The sequence below is a fragment of the Parasteatoda tepidariorum genome, chromosome 9 (assembly GCF_982258835.1).
Source record: "Parasteatoda tepidariorum strain Cologne lab strain chromosome 9, Ptep-v5.0, whole genome shotgun sequence".
Classification (NCBI taxonomy): domain Eukaryota; kingdom Metazoa; phylum Arthropoda; class Arachnida; order Araneae; family Theridiidae; genus Parasteatoda; species Parasteatoda tepidariorum.
In genome coordinates, this window is record NC_141763.1 from 80,095,416 (window position 1) to 80,111,624 (window position 16,209).

Below are 16,209 nucleotides of genomic sequence, written 5' to 3' on the forward strand. Positions count from 1 at the left end.
CTATGTTCAATATATTGCCCTATTTTTGCCTTAAGAAAATTAGTATCGTTTTACTTACATTGATATCTCCAAACACACTTTTGGCGTAAAGTTCCCGCAGGACAACATAGTGCAACATTATAAATTAGTTTTCTATGTGCTTTATTATGCATTGTGCTTTTGGATCAGGCAATTGCATCTTTCAACGCTCATACGGTCCATATTATACTTAAAAAGGGGTGTCAATGTTCTAATAAAAAGAGTAAACAACTTTTTTACTTAGTATTCACTTTGAAAATAAAATTGTCATAGTTCGTCAATATGTATAATTATTTGAAATTATAAGGCGTAGTTGTTGATAAAACTTATAACGATGCGTAATTTTCGTCCTTTTTAAGGTTTGTATGAATCCTGAATTATCTTAAACTCTTCCACTGATATTCTGATCTCTGAGCAAACATCGCCTACAACTATTTAGCTACACATTTATGGCTACTGCTTTCGTTTTGATCAAAACAAAACCAAATATCTGCTGCAAGTCACTATCCAAAGTGCAATATTATGAATTATTTCGACATATAAAGACATAATAGCTTTTAACCGCTAATAAAACGCATTCATTGTACTAAGAATCTGAATGTCAACTTAACTTATCGACATTAATACCAGTAAAATATACTTGAGACAAGATTTGACATCGCAGATAGCATACGAAACACAATGGGCTGGATAGATTTTATTGTTGCTCAACGTGTGCATTCTACAGAAAAGACAAATACTATCTTTATTTATTTTTATTTCTGGAAAACATTTAACGTAACGTAACGTCACAAAACGTAAGTGTCCCGTTTTACGTTACCTCAGTTTGAAGTTCCATGACATTTATTTATTTAAAGTGATATTTCCTTTTTATTTAATGAATTATTGTTGAGAAATAAGGTTCTAATTTAAATTTTTAAAATCAATCATTTTAATAATCCCAACATAAATTCCATTGACGAAATTGACATTTATGTAAGCGTTTTTAAATTTTGATGCTTGATAATCTTTTCATTTTTATTTATTAATTGTTAATAGTTAATGATATCCTAATGATATTTATTTAAAATTTACAAATATAGTTTAGGAGGTTTTATTATTAGCGACTCGAGTGAGCTCTCTAAAGAAATCCATCCAGAGGTCAATCCAAAGGTTGACCTCTCGGACAACCCTTGCTTCACACAAACGCTTTCTCCTATTCTTTTGTAAATAAGAGTAAAGATGTTTGGCTATGGATGGGTGGTCAAATGTAAACAATAACAAGCGTCCTTAAACCGGAAGAAATTTAGAAAATTTCCGGTGTATCCCTCCGCTTATGTTATGACTACGAGGCGATGTGTGAACAAGCCTAATATTCTATGCAGTTTTGTTATTGTAATTTGGGTTCAAATCTAAACATAATTGTACCATTCATAAGAGCTTTCAGAAATGTATTGATTCTCAGAGGTCGTAAGGCCAAAATTTTTTTTGGAAAGTTAATATCTCATTGTGAATAATTCCTAAGGTTTCCCATGTTTTGTATTTTATCCCTTATTTGGCTACATTTGAATAAAATGTCGCCAAAAATATCTTTGAAAATATCTTTTTAAGTTAGCCTAATTAGAAAATATTCTAATGATTTTAATATTAATATGATAATGCTGAGGTTTAAAAGCTGAAAGAAAGAACTCGGTACATGTGAAATACTGCAAAAGATATGATGCAATAATATGATGGCGCGTTTTTTCTATCTGCGGCGTAAAAATATATCGGAAGCAGTAACCCGGAAGTCTGGAAAGAGCAATTTTACCACTAGCGCCACCACCCTTAGCTTTACACGATCATCCATCCATTTCAGAAAGTGAATACTGGAGAGAAGGTGTAAAATAGCCCATTGTCGGCGAGAAGACCAAGTTATTAGCAGCAAGATGATTATGCACCTGTTGAAAAAATACTTTTGTGTAAGAGCAGCTGTTTTTGTGCAATACATTGCAGTTAAATCTACTCTTTTTCAGTCGAGAACCTAAAGGTAGTGGCTTTCAAAAGAGAAAAGCATGAAGATTTAGCTTTCGATAGTTTCTTTTGTTTATGAATATGCTTTCTTCGCGTCGCTTGCTCACAAAAGACACTTTTTAAAGAAGTAGTGACGAGTCAGATTAGTTCAAGTCTTTTATTACTCTTGTCTTTAATTAAACCGCACAAATTAAAGACGTTCTTGAAAATATCGTGTCTATTATTAATTAATGATTTAAATACATTTGAAACGAAGTATTGCATTTCATCGGATTGGGGGACAATATTGTTTTTTTGTTATAGTACTCTCATCACTAGTAACCCAATACAAAACCTTTGTACTTTTGAAAACTTTTACTTGGAGAAAAAATGGTAATTCAAATTTGAAAAAAGCAGTTACTTTTTTGAGAAAACATTATATCTAATTTTCCCCACCCAAAAGTTTTCATTGGCCATTTTTTAATTTCTCGGAAATTATCTTCAAAAACTTTTTAAACTTTTATAGATAATCTTTAATAGTGCTTTATTTACTTTTAAAATATTTTTTAATTACTTCGAATATTTTTTACTAGAACATTTTTGATAAATTTTTTTAATTATATTTTAAGAATATTTTTATATTATATTTAGAATATTTTTATATTATATTTAGAATATTTTTTTTTAATATCGCTAAAGGTTTTTGTTCCTTACAAGGCTGTAAAACACATTGCTCTCCCCCATTCTCCAATTATTTTTCTTTCATGCGATGTTTTCATATAAATTTCATTCAAATGTATATATGCTCTTGAAATCTTCTGTTTTTCTGTTGTTTTGTAAAATAATTCTGTTTTTATAATCACGCGCGTTTTATTTATTACGTTATCTTTACATAGAAAAAGAAATTGCAAAAGAAAGTAAGTCAACATGAACAAGGTATATTTATTTGATTTAGATTTTAATTTTGTTCGATTCCAAAATATCAATAAAGAATTATCTCGCACAGAATATAAATATTTGCAGAATAATACAATTAGCGAATAAAACAAAGATAGTATTTTTTCGACACACAGAAGTATTGGGAGTAGAGAAATTATTATAATTGTTTTCTAATCACGCAAGTTTTAATTTTACTAAAGACAAAAATAGTATATTTGAAACTTATACCCATCTCTCTCCTATTTATGGTGTTAAAATTTTTCTATTCAAATTTTTATTTTGTAGAACAAAATTTACTTTGCATTGTTAAATTGTTATAAATATAAAATTTGCTTGAGGAAATAATTTTATTTTTTAAATGAATAAATAAAAAGTAATTTTTTGTGTTCTATGTAGGGCAGAAATATGCGGTAAATCAGTATGGTAAACAAATTTTTGATATGAAGATTTATATATGCATAGTATGCGTTATATAATAATAATGATCATATGTATAAAGAATATTTCATTGATGTTGTAACAAAAATATTTTGAAAATTAAAATAGAATAATAAAATATTAAAAAGGAATTGTACTTACGTGTTATTATTTGAACTTATAGTAACTTATGTTTATTTAATTTTGAACTATTTTCCAATTGAGTTGGTAAAATGACAATTGATCAATAATTATAAGAAAAAACAAAAGGAGATAATTTAGTCTTTAATCAGAGAAACTAAAAGATAAAACAGAAAAAGAGAATTTATTAGAAATTTCTAGTAAGGGGTAAGCGGATAGTGAGTCAATTCAAAATATTGTAATGATTTGATAAAATTGTCGTCAAACACTAACATGACCTATGCAATTACTAATGCAATTAAATATTTTATTTCGCCGTATAATAAGTCATGAAAATCCTTATCGTTTTAAATACTGACTTTTTAATTTCTATGAGTAGTCAATTAACACCATAGTAGCGCAAAATGATGCTCATGACAGGCAATATATGAAATCAAACGATTCCAAATACATTATTTTTTGTGTACAATGTAAAAAAAATATTCATTTCGCATTTTTTTTTTTTTTTGTCTCAATAAATATTCTTAAGCATTCTATATAATCTCGCAATTATTGGACATCAGTCCTAAAAAAATTAAAATTTATTTTAAATTGAATTTTAAACTCTTCCTCACACAATTAAGCCAAACTAATTTTATAAACCCATGCAATCAATTCCCGTGTTTCTCTGTAAGATTGGCTTAACTTTTAATGTTTGAATAAATTAAACTATGTGCGTAAATAAAAATGCATATTGAAACACCAGTTTCGGAATTACATAGAATGAAGATCACATTTGGCCTTTTCGTTGAGACCCTTTACTAAAATAAAACACAACGAACCAGCAGGAACGAAAAAAAAAGAAGAAAGAAAACCTGTTGTATACGCTTTCACGATTTCGAGAAAGTAAAGTAGCGGTAACTTGCCAAAGAATAAACCCGGATTTGAATGGAGGGGGTGACCCTCAGGCCAATCGAAACCCTCACTATAATGATTCAATCCTCCCAGATTTCTGAGGAGTTTTAACCGTTTTACTGACCACCAGGGGCAAAGGTTTCCTCCACTCTTCCTCCCCATAGACAGTTCACTTCCTTTTTCAGGTGCCAACGGCCTTAAGAGATTTAAGGCTTTATTTATCAATATGTGTTTTAACTTAATTGTCTTGTAAATTAATCAGCAAATATTTAAGGCCCTCAAACCATTAAAATACATATCTAGGGCATAAAAAGTGAATCACACTATCAAAATGTATTAAGTTTAATCAAGATTTTATACTCTTAATTTTTTATTTCCATTGCATCTAGTTGTTCACAGATTTTAAATTATTATAAATACGTCTGTTTTCATCAGTTCACAAATGTTGTTGATTGTTTTAAAAATTTTGTGATTTTTAAAAAAAATATTTTAAATTATGAATTTGACTGCCATTGTTCCGTTGATAACAGCCTAGGAGAAAACATAGTTCTTTTATAGTTAATGTACTCTAATAATATCATTGTTATTTGGCATTGTAGCAAAATAACAGTTATGCTATTGCTTGAAACTGTAAAAATATATATCTTTAATAATATATAAATTCTTGCAGTTCCATTGTTGTTTGGCTATGCATGGAGATTTTTAATGACTCAATGTCAGTTTAAAATTAGCTTCATTTAAAATATACTAGTTTTAGAAACTGTTGTATTTTTCGATTCATGCGTAAAATAAGTGTTTTGGTAAAGAGTATGAGAAAAGACATATTTATTAAATTAAGTAGAGATGAAATAATTATGCACCCTCTTTCTTATTCAATTAAAATAGTATTTTTAGTTGAATAAGAGAATTGAGGATGAGTTAGATGTACTCTAGTATTACTTGATAAACCTTAATTTATTTTTGTAATAATTTTTAAATAAATAATATTAGAATATTTTTTTCCTTTCAGGCATCCATGTAGCATGCACCTTTTACCTGTGATTACAAAGCTGCTATGTGAGGAAGTTCTCTAATTCATTAAACTCATTTGTAATATAAAAATTCTGATTCATTTGTCATTGTATCTCATTATTCTGACATTCCTCCTAGCGTTCTACTATATTCCACTTCATTTTAGCATGTTAATGTGCTAAAGAAGTTTCATGAGTTGAAAAAAGAGAAAGTATTACTGCATACATGTTTGATGTGATATGTAAAGCATATCATGCTTTTCGTTACTTCATTTGTATCTCTTATTGAATGTTTTCTTTTATTTAGATCAAATGAGGCATTTGGTTTCAACTTATTCACTAATTAATTTTTTTTTCTCTTTTTCAAAACTGATTTATTTAGTGTTTTGATTATTTTTTATATCCTTTGAAATGCTGCAATAAAAAAAAGTTGTTTTTTTCTTCTTTTGAACAAGTTCCAATTCACTTCTATGAAAATATTTCAAAAACAAAATAGTTATTATTTCTTTCAAAACAAATCTTTAAAAAAGAAAGAGAATGAATTGTACTCTATTTGTCATCTCAAACTTAAAACCAAGGAAATTCTTCGAGATTATTATTTCCTATTATTATTATCATCATCGTCAAAAAGATTAAATAAATCCAAGCCAATTCTATCCTAACTGCTAGTTTAAATTACAAGTAATCTAAAATGTTTTTTAAGTGACAAAAACTATCTTACATGGATCATAGACTTTGTTTCTTTTGAAAAACATTTACTCGCCTTCAACATCGATAGTTGATTCTTCATTAACTGGGATGATCAAAAAGTGTTCTGCCCTAAATAAGTGGATATCTTAGATCAAATTATACATATTTTCATTAAAAAATTAGAAAAAAAATAGAACATTGATATAGAGTTAAATTCTTTTCCATTAATAAATGGAAAAGACATTTAAATTTTACTCGTTGCATTTAGATATACATTTACTTGTACAATATATATAGTCTCGGGGTTGACAAGACCATTGCAATAGAAAAAATCAAGGAATGCAGTCTTCATGCGTATTAGGATTTTTATTTTATTTTTGAGGGAGGGGCATCTCGGATAATCCAATACCGGTTGATGAAAAGTTTACCTAATTGTATTTTTCTTTACCGTTTTCTGTATGTTTTTGAAACCAAATGCCTCAGCTATTGGCTTCATCTTTTTAGAGTAGAATTTAATTTATTTTTTAAGTTTTTTATCGACTAAAAATGTTTGATTCTATTTTGTTAGTACTTTTTGTCTTTTTTTTTTAAGTATTTGAAACAAAAACTTAATTATATCCTGCCTCATATACATTTGAACTATATTTTTAATAATTTTTGTTACCAACTATAAATTTTATTACCAAATCAAATTGAAATGCTTGCTGTGGATCGAGTTGATGTTCACAAAGCTTAATATTGTAATTGAATTGTGAAACAAGAAAGCTCATGCTGTGCCTAATAACATTTATGTAATAAGAGTTTATATTTGTGACTGGAAAAAAAATTGCTTTATACTCTGTATTGCTCGTCCTTTTTTATATTTTATGCGTCATTTTAATTGATGTGTGGAAGGAAATATTCTATGCAAACCTGTCTTTTATTGAAAAGTCATAATCGTATATGAAATATCCTGAAATGTTATAGTAGCTTAATTTCTTGAGCTTCATATAATCTCATTAAATATTGTAGAAATCTAAGAAATATGAATTAGGATTAAAGAAAGAAAATTTTATTTTTTGAATATAATAGAAAATAATTTATAATTTAATGGACATTCTAATTTATACTCATTCATATTTATTTTTAATAATTTTTTCAATGTTGTAATCGTTTTTAAACTGTTCTGTGCTTTATCTAGAGCTCAAAGTGTCATTGTTTGATTGCATTTTTTTTAATTGAGCGATGAAACCATAATTGTCTTTGTGCACCAAATTAAAAATGGTGACTTCACTGGTCTCTTATTTATTATTTTGTAGTGTAACATCATATGCTGTATGAATAAAATAGTTTCAAGTAATTTATAAAAAAATCAGTGTCTTTCTTTTGTTTATAGTTCGTAAAGACTGACAGAAGGTTTTTGTTTATAGTTCCTAAAGGACTTTTGAAGCTAAAATGTTTCATTTTAGGTACGGGAAAAAAAATTAGGTGCAAGTAGTAGGATATCAAATAACAATAGTGCTGTCCTAGCTTGTTGACTTGGTATGATGAAATATTTTAGTATACACTAGTTACTACTGCTATAGGCTTAACATTTTTCTTTATGGAAATTACTTAAGGTGTAACGATATTATTTAGAACTATTAAGAAAAAAGTGTCCCTATTGTGAAAAAGTTTATTCTCCAGGAAAAAGGTAGCACTATCTCACAAACTATAAGTGCCTAAGCAGGCAGAATATTCCTATTGCTCCTGAGAAATTTTATACCTTAATCGCCACCAATCTATGATCTGAACAGACTGTTCATTGAATTAAATTTAACATGGGGTTTAATATCTCTTGACCTGAAAGAACAATTTTAAAAATAGATTAAAATGTTAAACTATACAAATTTATGTTCTGAAATATATTTAATAAAGAATATGGTACCTAGGCAAAGTTAAATATCCCAAAGAGAATAAAATCATATCTAAAAAAAGTTATGTTTAATTTAAAATACCAATAGCACATAAAAATCTCTCCATGTTAAGATAAATAAGGGATCGCAAAATCTCAAATATTTTATGTGTCCAAGCATCTTTTCAGATTGCTTATTAATGAAAACTAACGTAAACCAAGTGAAAAATTACATTGCAACATCATCGATAAGTATAAATCTGAAGTGTTAAGTATTGGCTAGTCTATGTCTTCAATATGCATAGCATTTAGGTTATATAAAATGTAATTTATAAATTTTTTTTTCCTTCTGTGATACAGTTTATTAATCTAGCTAGTATTTTGGCAATTTTTTAAAGATTCGAAGCAGCGCACAGTGTTCCAAAATGTCGTTAAGAATGTAATTTTAAAACTTTGTGCTGCTCCAAATATGAAAATTATTTGCTCCAAAATATATTTTTTCCATCCCTAAATGCTATTTCAATATCTCATAATTTTTATTTGACCATGACGTTTCGTGCAATATATCTTTTGAGGTCTGGTGGAGATAAAATAGAACTGCCAAGTCTTAGTTGGTTAACTGATACAGTGTTTCAAAGAAAATATATCTGGTCACTTAAAATAGTACTAGAGATCTTTCTACCTGTAATTTAGATTTAAAGCACTATGAATGGACATGATCCTGTCATTTTTAGCCGGATTTCAGAAACGGTGCTATATTGAAGTAGTCAAAAAGAGGTACATGATTAAATGTAAATAGAAAAACAAAACAAATACTCCTGAAAAGTATGACCGTAAGTCTAAGTATAGGCAATTTGAAGGTTAATTAGCTTGAGGTTAGGTTACAAAGGCAATGGTCCGAACTAGATTTGATAGCATGCATGTTATTAATTTGAAAATTCCACCTCTGTTAACATAATATTGATAAAGCATAATTTATACTTCAACACCTTTTAATCTTGATATTTCAAACATAGTTAAGTTTGTTTTTTCTTCAGTTGTGTATCTAAATGTTACAAGAATAAACTTTCTAGAATATAACGACGTTACAGTTAAGTTAATATAATATACTGAATTATAATAGTATCTAACTTAATAACAATAACATCGTGTTTAAAAACAGAGAATAAAACCCTTTTTCTAGAGATCTTAATTCACTCAATGATTGGCATTGTATTCTACCTAATACGTACATTTCAAACATTCACCGCTATTTTATTATTACTATTCTTCTACATGGTTCACATCGAAAAGTAATATTAAATGTAATGGTCATGATAGCTTGTTTCCATTTAATAATAACTTATTGCATTTTACATGTGTACATTTTTGAAGTTGGTTTAATTGTTAGTACTTTGTGAAAATCATTTCCTGGATATTCTGTTACACCCTCCATTACAGAATTTTCAAACTTCTACTAGTTTTGAAAAATTCCAAACCTACTAATTTATCCAGTTATAAGAAAGATGCTTTACTTAAATATTTAAAGTGGTAGCAAATTTTATGATTTAAAATTTGTTTTAATATGTTAGACCACAGTAAACATTTAAGTAATTGATTGATTCCTTACTTGATTGTTATTCTGCTATTTAAATATTGTGAAAAGTTAGAACTATGGTTGAAAGCCCCAAGAAAAAAAGAAAGAAATTTGTTCCATTTTATGCTTGATAAAGTGCCTTGAAATTATCTCTTTCCACTGGTTTTCATTTAGCAAATTGGTTGTAAAATTGATACCTAATTACTAAAATAATAGAATAGTAAATGTAATAAAGATACACTTGTGAGTTGAAAAATTTCTTTAGCTTAAATAATTCTGCAGAAAAAGATCACATATTTCAAGTGCTCATTCTAAAGATCATCTGCACGTGTGATGGTTCTGAAGAATGAGTGTTTAACTTAGTGTGTGATTAACACGAGTGTTCAGTTGAGAGTGATAAAACGTCAACTTTTTCCTTTTTGAAGTTAATCATGTTTTTTCATCTACAAGGCCGGATTTACATATAAACTAGAGAGGCTACAACTTCAAACCCACGATGCAGCATCCTCTCCCAATCCAAAATACATTTTTTTTCTTCTTTTGCATTGCTAAGTACTGGTCAAATTTTGTCTATAAACAAAATGAATCCCTATCTTCATGCATTTTACGATCTCTAATTTATAGGACCATCCTCGTTGACTACATTGGCAAGGGTTTTAGATTGGTATCACACTTTACTTTTTAATCCATAATAGGAAAGTTTTCACCACATACCTAACTTAGAATAAAAATCTTTTTAAAGGAATTAGAAGCTGTTTGTTATCTTTAGTAGAATTTTCATGCAGATCTACATTGAATAATTTTATTCACAATTTGTTTTTAGTTTAATTCTAGATGAAGCCATTACATAATAGCATTGTCATTCATCTACATCAGTGTTTCCCAAATTGTGGTACCCGTACCCCCAGGGGTACGAAAACAGTTTAGCGGGGGTACGCTGTCTTATGTGAAATATCCTGCAACAAACGAAAATTTCAAAACATTTTCAGTAAAAACAAAGCTAGCCATGAAAATTTATGATTACGTATTTTTATATTGGCTATTTTTTGCAGAGTTGACAGTTAGTGATTAGTGGTGTCAACAGCCAGCTGTAATTTTTAACTTTTGTGAAATTTTTTTATAGTAAAAAATACATTCATTTTTTTATTAGTGGTACACAGAGTCACAAAAAATTTAGAAAGGGTACACAAAAGTCACAAGTTTGGGAAACACTGATCTACATAATAGCCTTATCATTGTCCATCTACTTTTTAATTATAAGTTTTTATATGAATAATATATTTAATGATGAAGTAATTAATTAATGAATAAATTAAATGTCATTAATTTAATTATTAATAATAAACAAGAAGAAATTAATGTCAGTTTGCTCTTAGAGTATGGAAAATGGAGTTGAACATTTTAGGGTGCCCCTAAGGTCTAATACTTGCCTATGCACATCTTTCAGTTTCTATTATTATTGTTTATTTTATAAAGATGGTTTGAAATTAAATATATATTAAGAATGCACTCGAATTTCTTCATTGGGACATTTAATGGTAGGGAAAAAATTAAAAAGAGGGTAACCTAAATTAGCATTAGTTATAAATAACCCTGAAAAAAAAAAGATAATTTGAAGTGTATATTGTGAGATACTGATATGTCATATTTAAAAGAAGAGAAATTATGCTTCAAAGTTTCCAAAAAATCAATCATACATCTTATATATTTTCATTCATTAATATTCTTTTAAACCTATTAATTTTTCCTTACTTATATTCAACAACAGCACGCAACTATGGCCTAACACCTATATGTTGTAGGAGAATAATATACATAACCATGTCAAAGAACCAACCAATTTATTACATGCAATCCAAAATCAGGTCACTGAGTTCCTACAATAGTAACAAATATTACATACTTGTCAGTCAAATAAAAAGAACTAGATATTGTTTTTTTATTTGTCAAGTCAATATTAAAATAATTTTGTTTGATGAGAAATAAAATCAATGATTCTTGATAAAAATTAGTTGTGGATAATTACAAACTGCAATTTGTCGATCAAGTGTGATAGATAAAAATGAAAGCTTTAGAGAAATTAACAAGATAATACAGAATCTTTTACAAAGGGACTTCTTTTTACATCAATGAAGAAATAACTGCACAAAAATTACCAGATTTTATTATTAGGTCATACTTACTAATTATTTGTGTTGTCTATCATTATTTTTTAAAAAAAAGTATTGAATGAATATCAGCAAAAGGTAAGAATTTTTTAAAAATTTGGAGAAATATTTAACTAAAATTATTATTAGAGACATACATTAAAAAATTTTATCAATGATAGTGACATAAATCATAACACAATTATTGATTTCAATAAAATAAATGTTTAAGTAATGAAATAAAATAATTGCACAAATGCATAAAATAAACATTTTTATTAAAAAAATCCATATAAAAAATTAAACTAGTTCATTACAGAATAGATAGGATTTGATATCCAAGTCAAATGCTTATATAAAAAAATCAATTGTAAGGCAAAATAACTTTGAAAATGCAAATATTTTTATATTTGATAATGTGTATAGCTTTAGAAATAAATTAATTTGTTCAAACATTTTACAAATATTTTACTTTAAATATTTAGATAAATGACATTCTTATATGTGAGAGTTTATTACTTTAACTATTTAACTTTAAATATTTAGATAAATGACATTCTTTCTCAAAAAAATCCTTACATTTTCCAAAGCCTTTGATTTGTTGCATAAATCACAAAAATTCATATTAATGTTAATAAACCTTATTAATTCAAAGAAATACTATGAATGAGAAATATGTACAAAAATATATGAAACTTAGTTCTTCAATGCTGCAGGGGTGATTGTGAGCCTATGCAAAATTCCGGAAAACTTCTTGAGTAAAAAAAAAAGAAGTTTAAATCGAAAAAAGTTTAAACAAGTTTTTTTTTCTTTTTCTCAACATTTCTTAGTTTACATAAAATATATTTAAAATTTTACACATAGCTATACCATTTACAAGTACCTATGTCGACCAGGAGAAGTAATTTACAAATATGTTTTTCTTTCTTGATTTTATGATCATAGTAACTATTTAGTGATAAAAAATGAATATTAATCTTGAATATAAGCTTATAAAGTATCTGGCACTCCTTTACAAATTAAAGAAACTGTGTTTTTAAGTTCAACCTTTGAAAATTTGATTTCCGGAAACTTTTGAGATCAATGATTTTTTGAAGCTTGTGAACCTTCTATCTCCGGAAACTTCCGGATCACTGAGCTAAAAATCCTGAAATCCGGATTTCTTCCGGAACACAATCAGCCCTGATGCTGTCTTTTTTTTCTTTCAAAATGTTTTAACAATGCCAAAATTAATTGAAGCACAGCACTATTAGTAATAAAAATAAATAACCATTCGTTAGTTTTGTTCGTGAACAGCAAATCTAACACTTTGTAGAAAAAAATTGATGCTGTAATTTTTAATGTCTTTTTCAAAAAGAAAATATTTTTCGCACATAACTTAGCAAATTAAAAGTGTGAGTGATCAACAATTGATGAAGTAGGAATTATCAACATGCTTTAAGTAAAAGCCTTAATTTATTTACCAATTTCCCAAAAATTTGGAAATAATTTCGTAAATAATTTTCATCTTCGACACCAATTAAATCATGGTTTATTTTAGACATAGTCTGATTAAAAAAAAAATTTGTGTTGTAAAAATCAAAATGTTCCTAAACAAGAATTTAAAATCACAATAAACATGTTCAACGTTTTGTTTGGCTGATATTCAAACTCTAATGACTGAAAATATAATTTTAATCTGCAATTCAATCTAATAAAAAATATAACAAAAGTTGTTACGATAGCAAATAAGAAAATCTTATAGCATATATAACAAAAATTATCAAAATATGTTACCTAACAGACATTTGTTTATTTTAGCAATATGAAAGGTTCAAAACCAATAAGAATATCAGATCACCCTGACTTAGATTAAATTAACAAGACAACAATATAGTTTTTTTTTCAAACATTAATGGATCATATTATTCTTTTAGTATTTCAATATTTAGTATATTTTGAATATTTTTACTTACTTTTTACAAAATTTGGCTTTTACGCTTGCAGAGTGTACCCATAGAAACAGATATTGTCTACTTAAATGATATTAGAATGCACTCATTTGCTATTGTATGATAATTCGCAAAGTATAATTATTCTAATTGTTAATTTTTTATTACATATTTTTACAAAGAAATTTAGCTTTATTAGGATTGATTATATCATTTTTTCTTTATTCTAAATATGTAATATTTATTTCGTAAATATAACTAATTAATAGGTTCTATAAATAACATCATACCATTTAGTAATAAATATTTAAATGGGAACCAATTTCAAATAACTACCTAAAATTAAGCCTGTTTATGTTACTTACATAAAGTTGAATGCTGAATTTCTAGTTTGTAACTTTCAAATTTTCGCTCCTATACTAGGTACAATTTTCTAGGACCTCTTAAAATACAGAAATATCTATCTGAAATTTTTGTACTACAAAAATGTTTTTTATTTCTATTATTTCAAACTGAAATAGGATATGTAAGCACATTACAATCATTCTAATCAAAATGCACTGAAATAACTAGTTTAGTAAAAAATCTATATGATGCAATTCTGTGTGAAACACATTAATTTTATATGTGTAAATAACAAAATTTATATTGTAGAAATTTCTGAAAATGAATAAAAACTCTTAATAGTTCACAGGCTGCAAAAAACATTACTCGTTTAGAGGTTATAAGTGAGAAAGCAAACCTAAATTGATAATTTTTTTTGCTGATGCTCTAGGTAGTTTCAGTATTTTTTATTTTTTTGATAAATAACAAATACTTAAGTGCATGTTTTTAAGTAATTTGCATCAAAAAATTATTTTAAAGCATTTAAACATTGATCTGTCCTGCAGAGTTTTATAAATAAACATAATGATATCGGAAATTTTTTTTATAATATAAGATTCTATATAATTAAAAGTTTTAGATTTAAAGGTTTGCATTATAAAGATCTTCTACAAAAACTTAGATAAGTTTAAAAATTTGAATTTTAAGACAATTAGTTAGCAATAGAGAAAAAAAAAGAGAGGAAGAAACATTAAATAATTTCTAATATACAAAAGTATAATATTGCTACCAGTATTCTTTTATAAAAAAAATCTCTGTAAATATTGAAAATTAAAACAATTTTCCACTCTGATTATAATTTCATTTACGAGCAATATTCTTTAGCAAGGAATGTTTTTTAAAATTATCATTATTTCTCATTTTAACACGCCGCACTAGTTTGGGATCTTGTTGAGCTTGCCCAAAACAGCTACCATAGTCAATTCTAGTAGCAATGCCATCCTGACCTCGTCGACTAATGAACTTAGAGCTAGTAGGCAACTTCTTATAATATGTGTCATCATCCAAAACCATAACGTCAATTTTCTTTTTACTTTCAGCAAAATTGACAGAAATAGGTGAATCAGTAGAATTAGAGGCAAATACATTTGAATCTGAAATACCAATTTGCATGCTGGCACTATTTGAAACACCAGTTGAAGAGCAATTGGAACACATTTTCGAACCACTATTTAAATTTTCCTTTTCCAACTGTTGCATTTGATGTTTTAAAGCGTCTCTTTCTTGTCTTAATCTTAAAAGCTTTTGGGAAATTGAAAAATTTTTGTTCTTCAAGCTTGTTACCTCATCTTTTAACTTATTTTTAGTGGAAACAGTGTTGTTAAATTCGCGTTTTAAAATGGAACAATAAGTAGCCAATTTTTTAATTTCTTTTTCGCCATTACTGTCATTCTCTTGCACTTCATGCAATATTTGATCTACTTCCTGTTGTTGGCCATGAACAATAGTTTTAATATTTTTATACATTTCAAGCTCTGCATTTGAATGAACCAGCGACCTTTCTAAATTTCGAATTTGATGTTCTTGCTCATTCATTTTTTTCAACCTCAAATTAGCTACTTGAATTTTGTTTTCTAATTCCATTTTTTGCTGCCGAAAGTTTTCAGCTTGAGACTCAGCTGTTGCTACATATAAACTAAGTTCTTCTACTTTAGCTTTTAAAGATTTTATCTCCTCCCCTTTTTCCTTGATTTCATCCTTTGCAGCAAAATATTCATATTCCAAGGTAGAGCTTTCTAATGTAACATCTAAAGATTTTTCAAACGGATATAATTTAATAGCATTATAATGCGAAACTTTTCTCCGGCATTCGGGGCAGGTCTGTGAAGTTGTTATCCATCCTTTTAAGCAATCCGAATGAAAAATATGACCACAAGGAGTGCATGAACACGATTTAACTCCTTCCAATCGACTAATACAAATGGAGCAATTCCAAATCATGTTAAGAGATGAACGAGTTCGATTTGAAGCATTAAGTATGACACAGAATTCTACTTCTATGTAAACCTCAAATATAAAGTCCTAATTTCTTTAAGATTAATTTCTTGATATTTTATTTAGTCTAGCACCATCTTTTAGACACATTTAAATAAAAAATTTTCTTAAATTTCGCGCGTTGAGATCGAGTTGATTGACCAACTGTTTATGAAACTTTGTTTAAATAATATCTTGCTTGCTTGGAGCTTACTGCCTATTGTAAATAGAAAAAGGTATGATT

At 27.4% G+C, this 16,209-nt stretch overlaps 2 protein-coding genes and 1 long non-coding RNA gene across 5 annotated transcripts in view; 2 read left to right on the forward strand and 1 right to left on the reverse strand.

Moving 5' to 3' along the window:
- The window catches only part of LOC107439823 (NPC intracellular cholesterol transporter 1), a 74,601-nt gene extending 67,170 nt beyond the window's left edge, over nucleotides 1–7,431 (forward strand). For all 3 annotated transcript variants that reach the window (XM_016052538.3, XM_016052540.3, XM_016052541.3), the window contains one exon: nucleotides 5,390–7,431. In XM_016052538.3, coding sequence (XP_015908024.1) covers nucleotides 5,390–5,401 — 12 coding nt within the window. In that variant the 3' untranslated portion in view covers nucleotides 5,402–7,431. The remainder of the gene's footprint in view (nucleotides 1–5,389) is intronic.
- Nucleotides 1–16,209, forward strand: part of LOC107439826 (uncharacterized) — a 471,331-nt gene that overhangs the window by 194,692 nt on the left and 260,430 nt on the right. The gene's annotated exons all lie outside the window — the stretch shown is intronic.
- Nucleotides 11,354–16,145, reverse strand: LOC107439822 (E3 ubiquitin-protein ligase TRAIP-like). Its single transcript, XM_016052537.4, has one exon. It carries the CDS (start codon nucleotides 15,930–15,932, stop codon nucleotides 14,793–14,795), a length of 1,140 nt encoding a protein of 379 aa, XP_015908023.1. The 5' UTR covers nucleotides 15,933–16,145; the 3' UTR covers nucleotides 11,354–14,792.

Coding starts and splice junctions, on each gene's coding strand:
- LOC107439822 (XM_016052537.4), bottom strand. CDS start 15,932: ATGATTTGGAATTGCTCCATTTGTATTAGTCGATTGGAAGGAGTTAAA.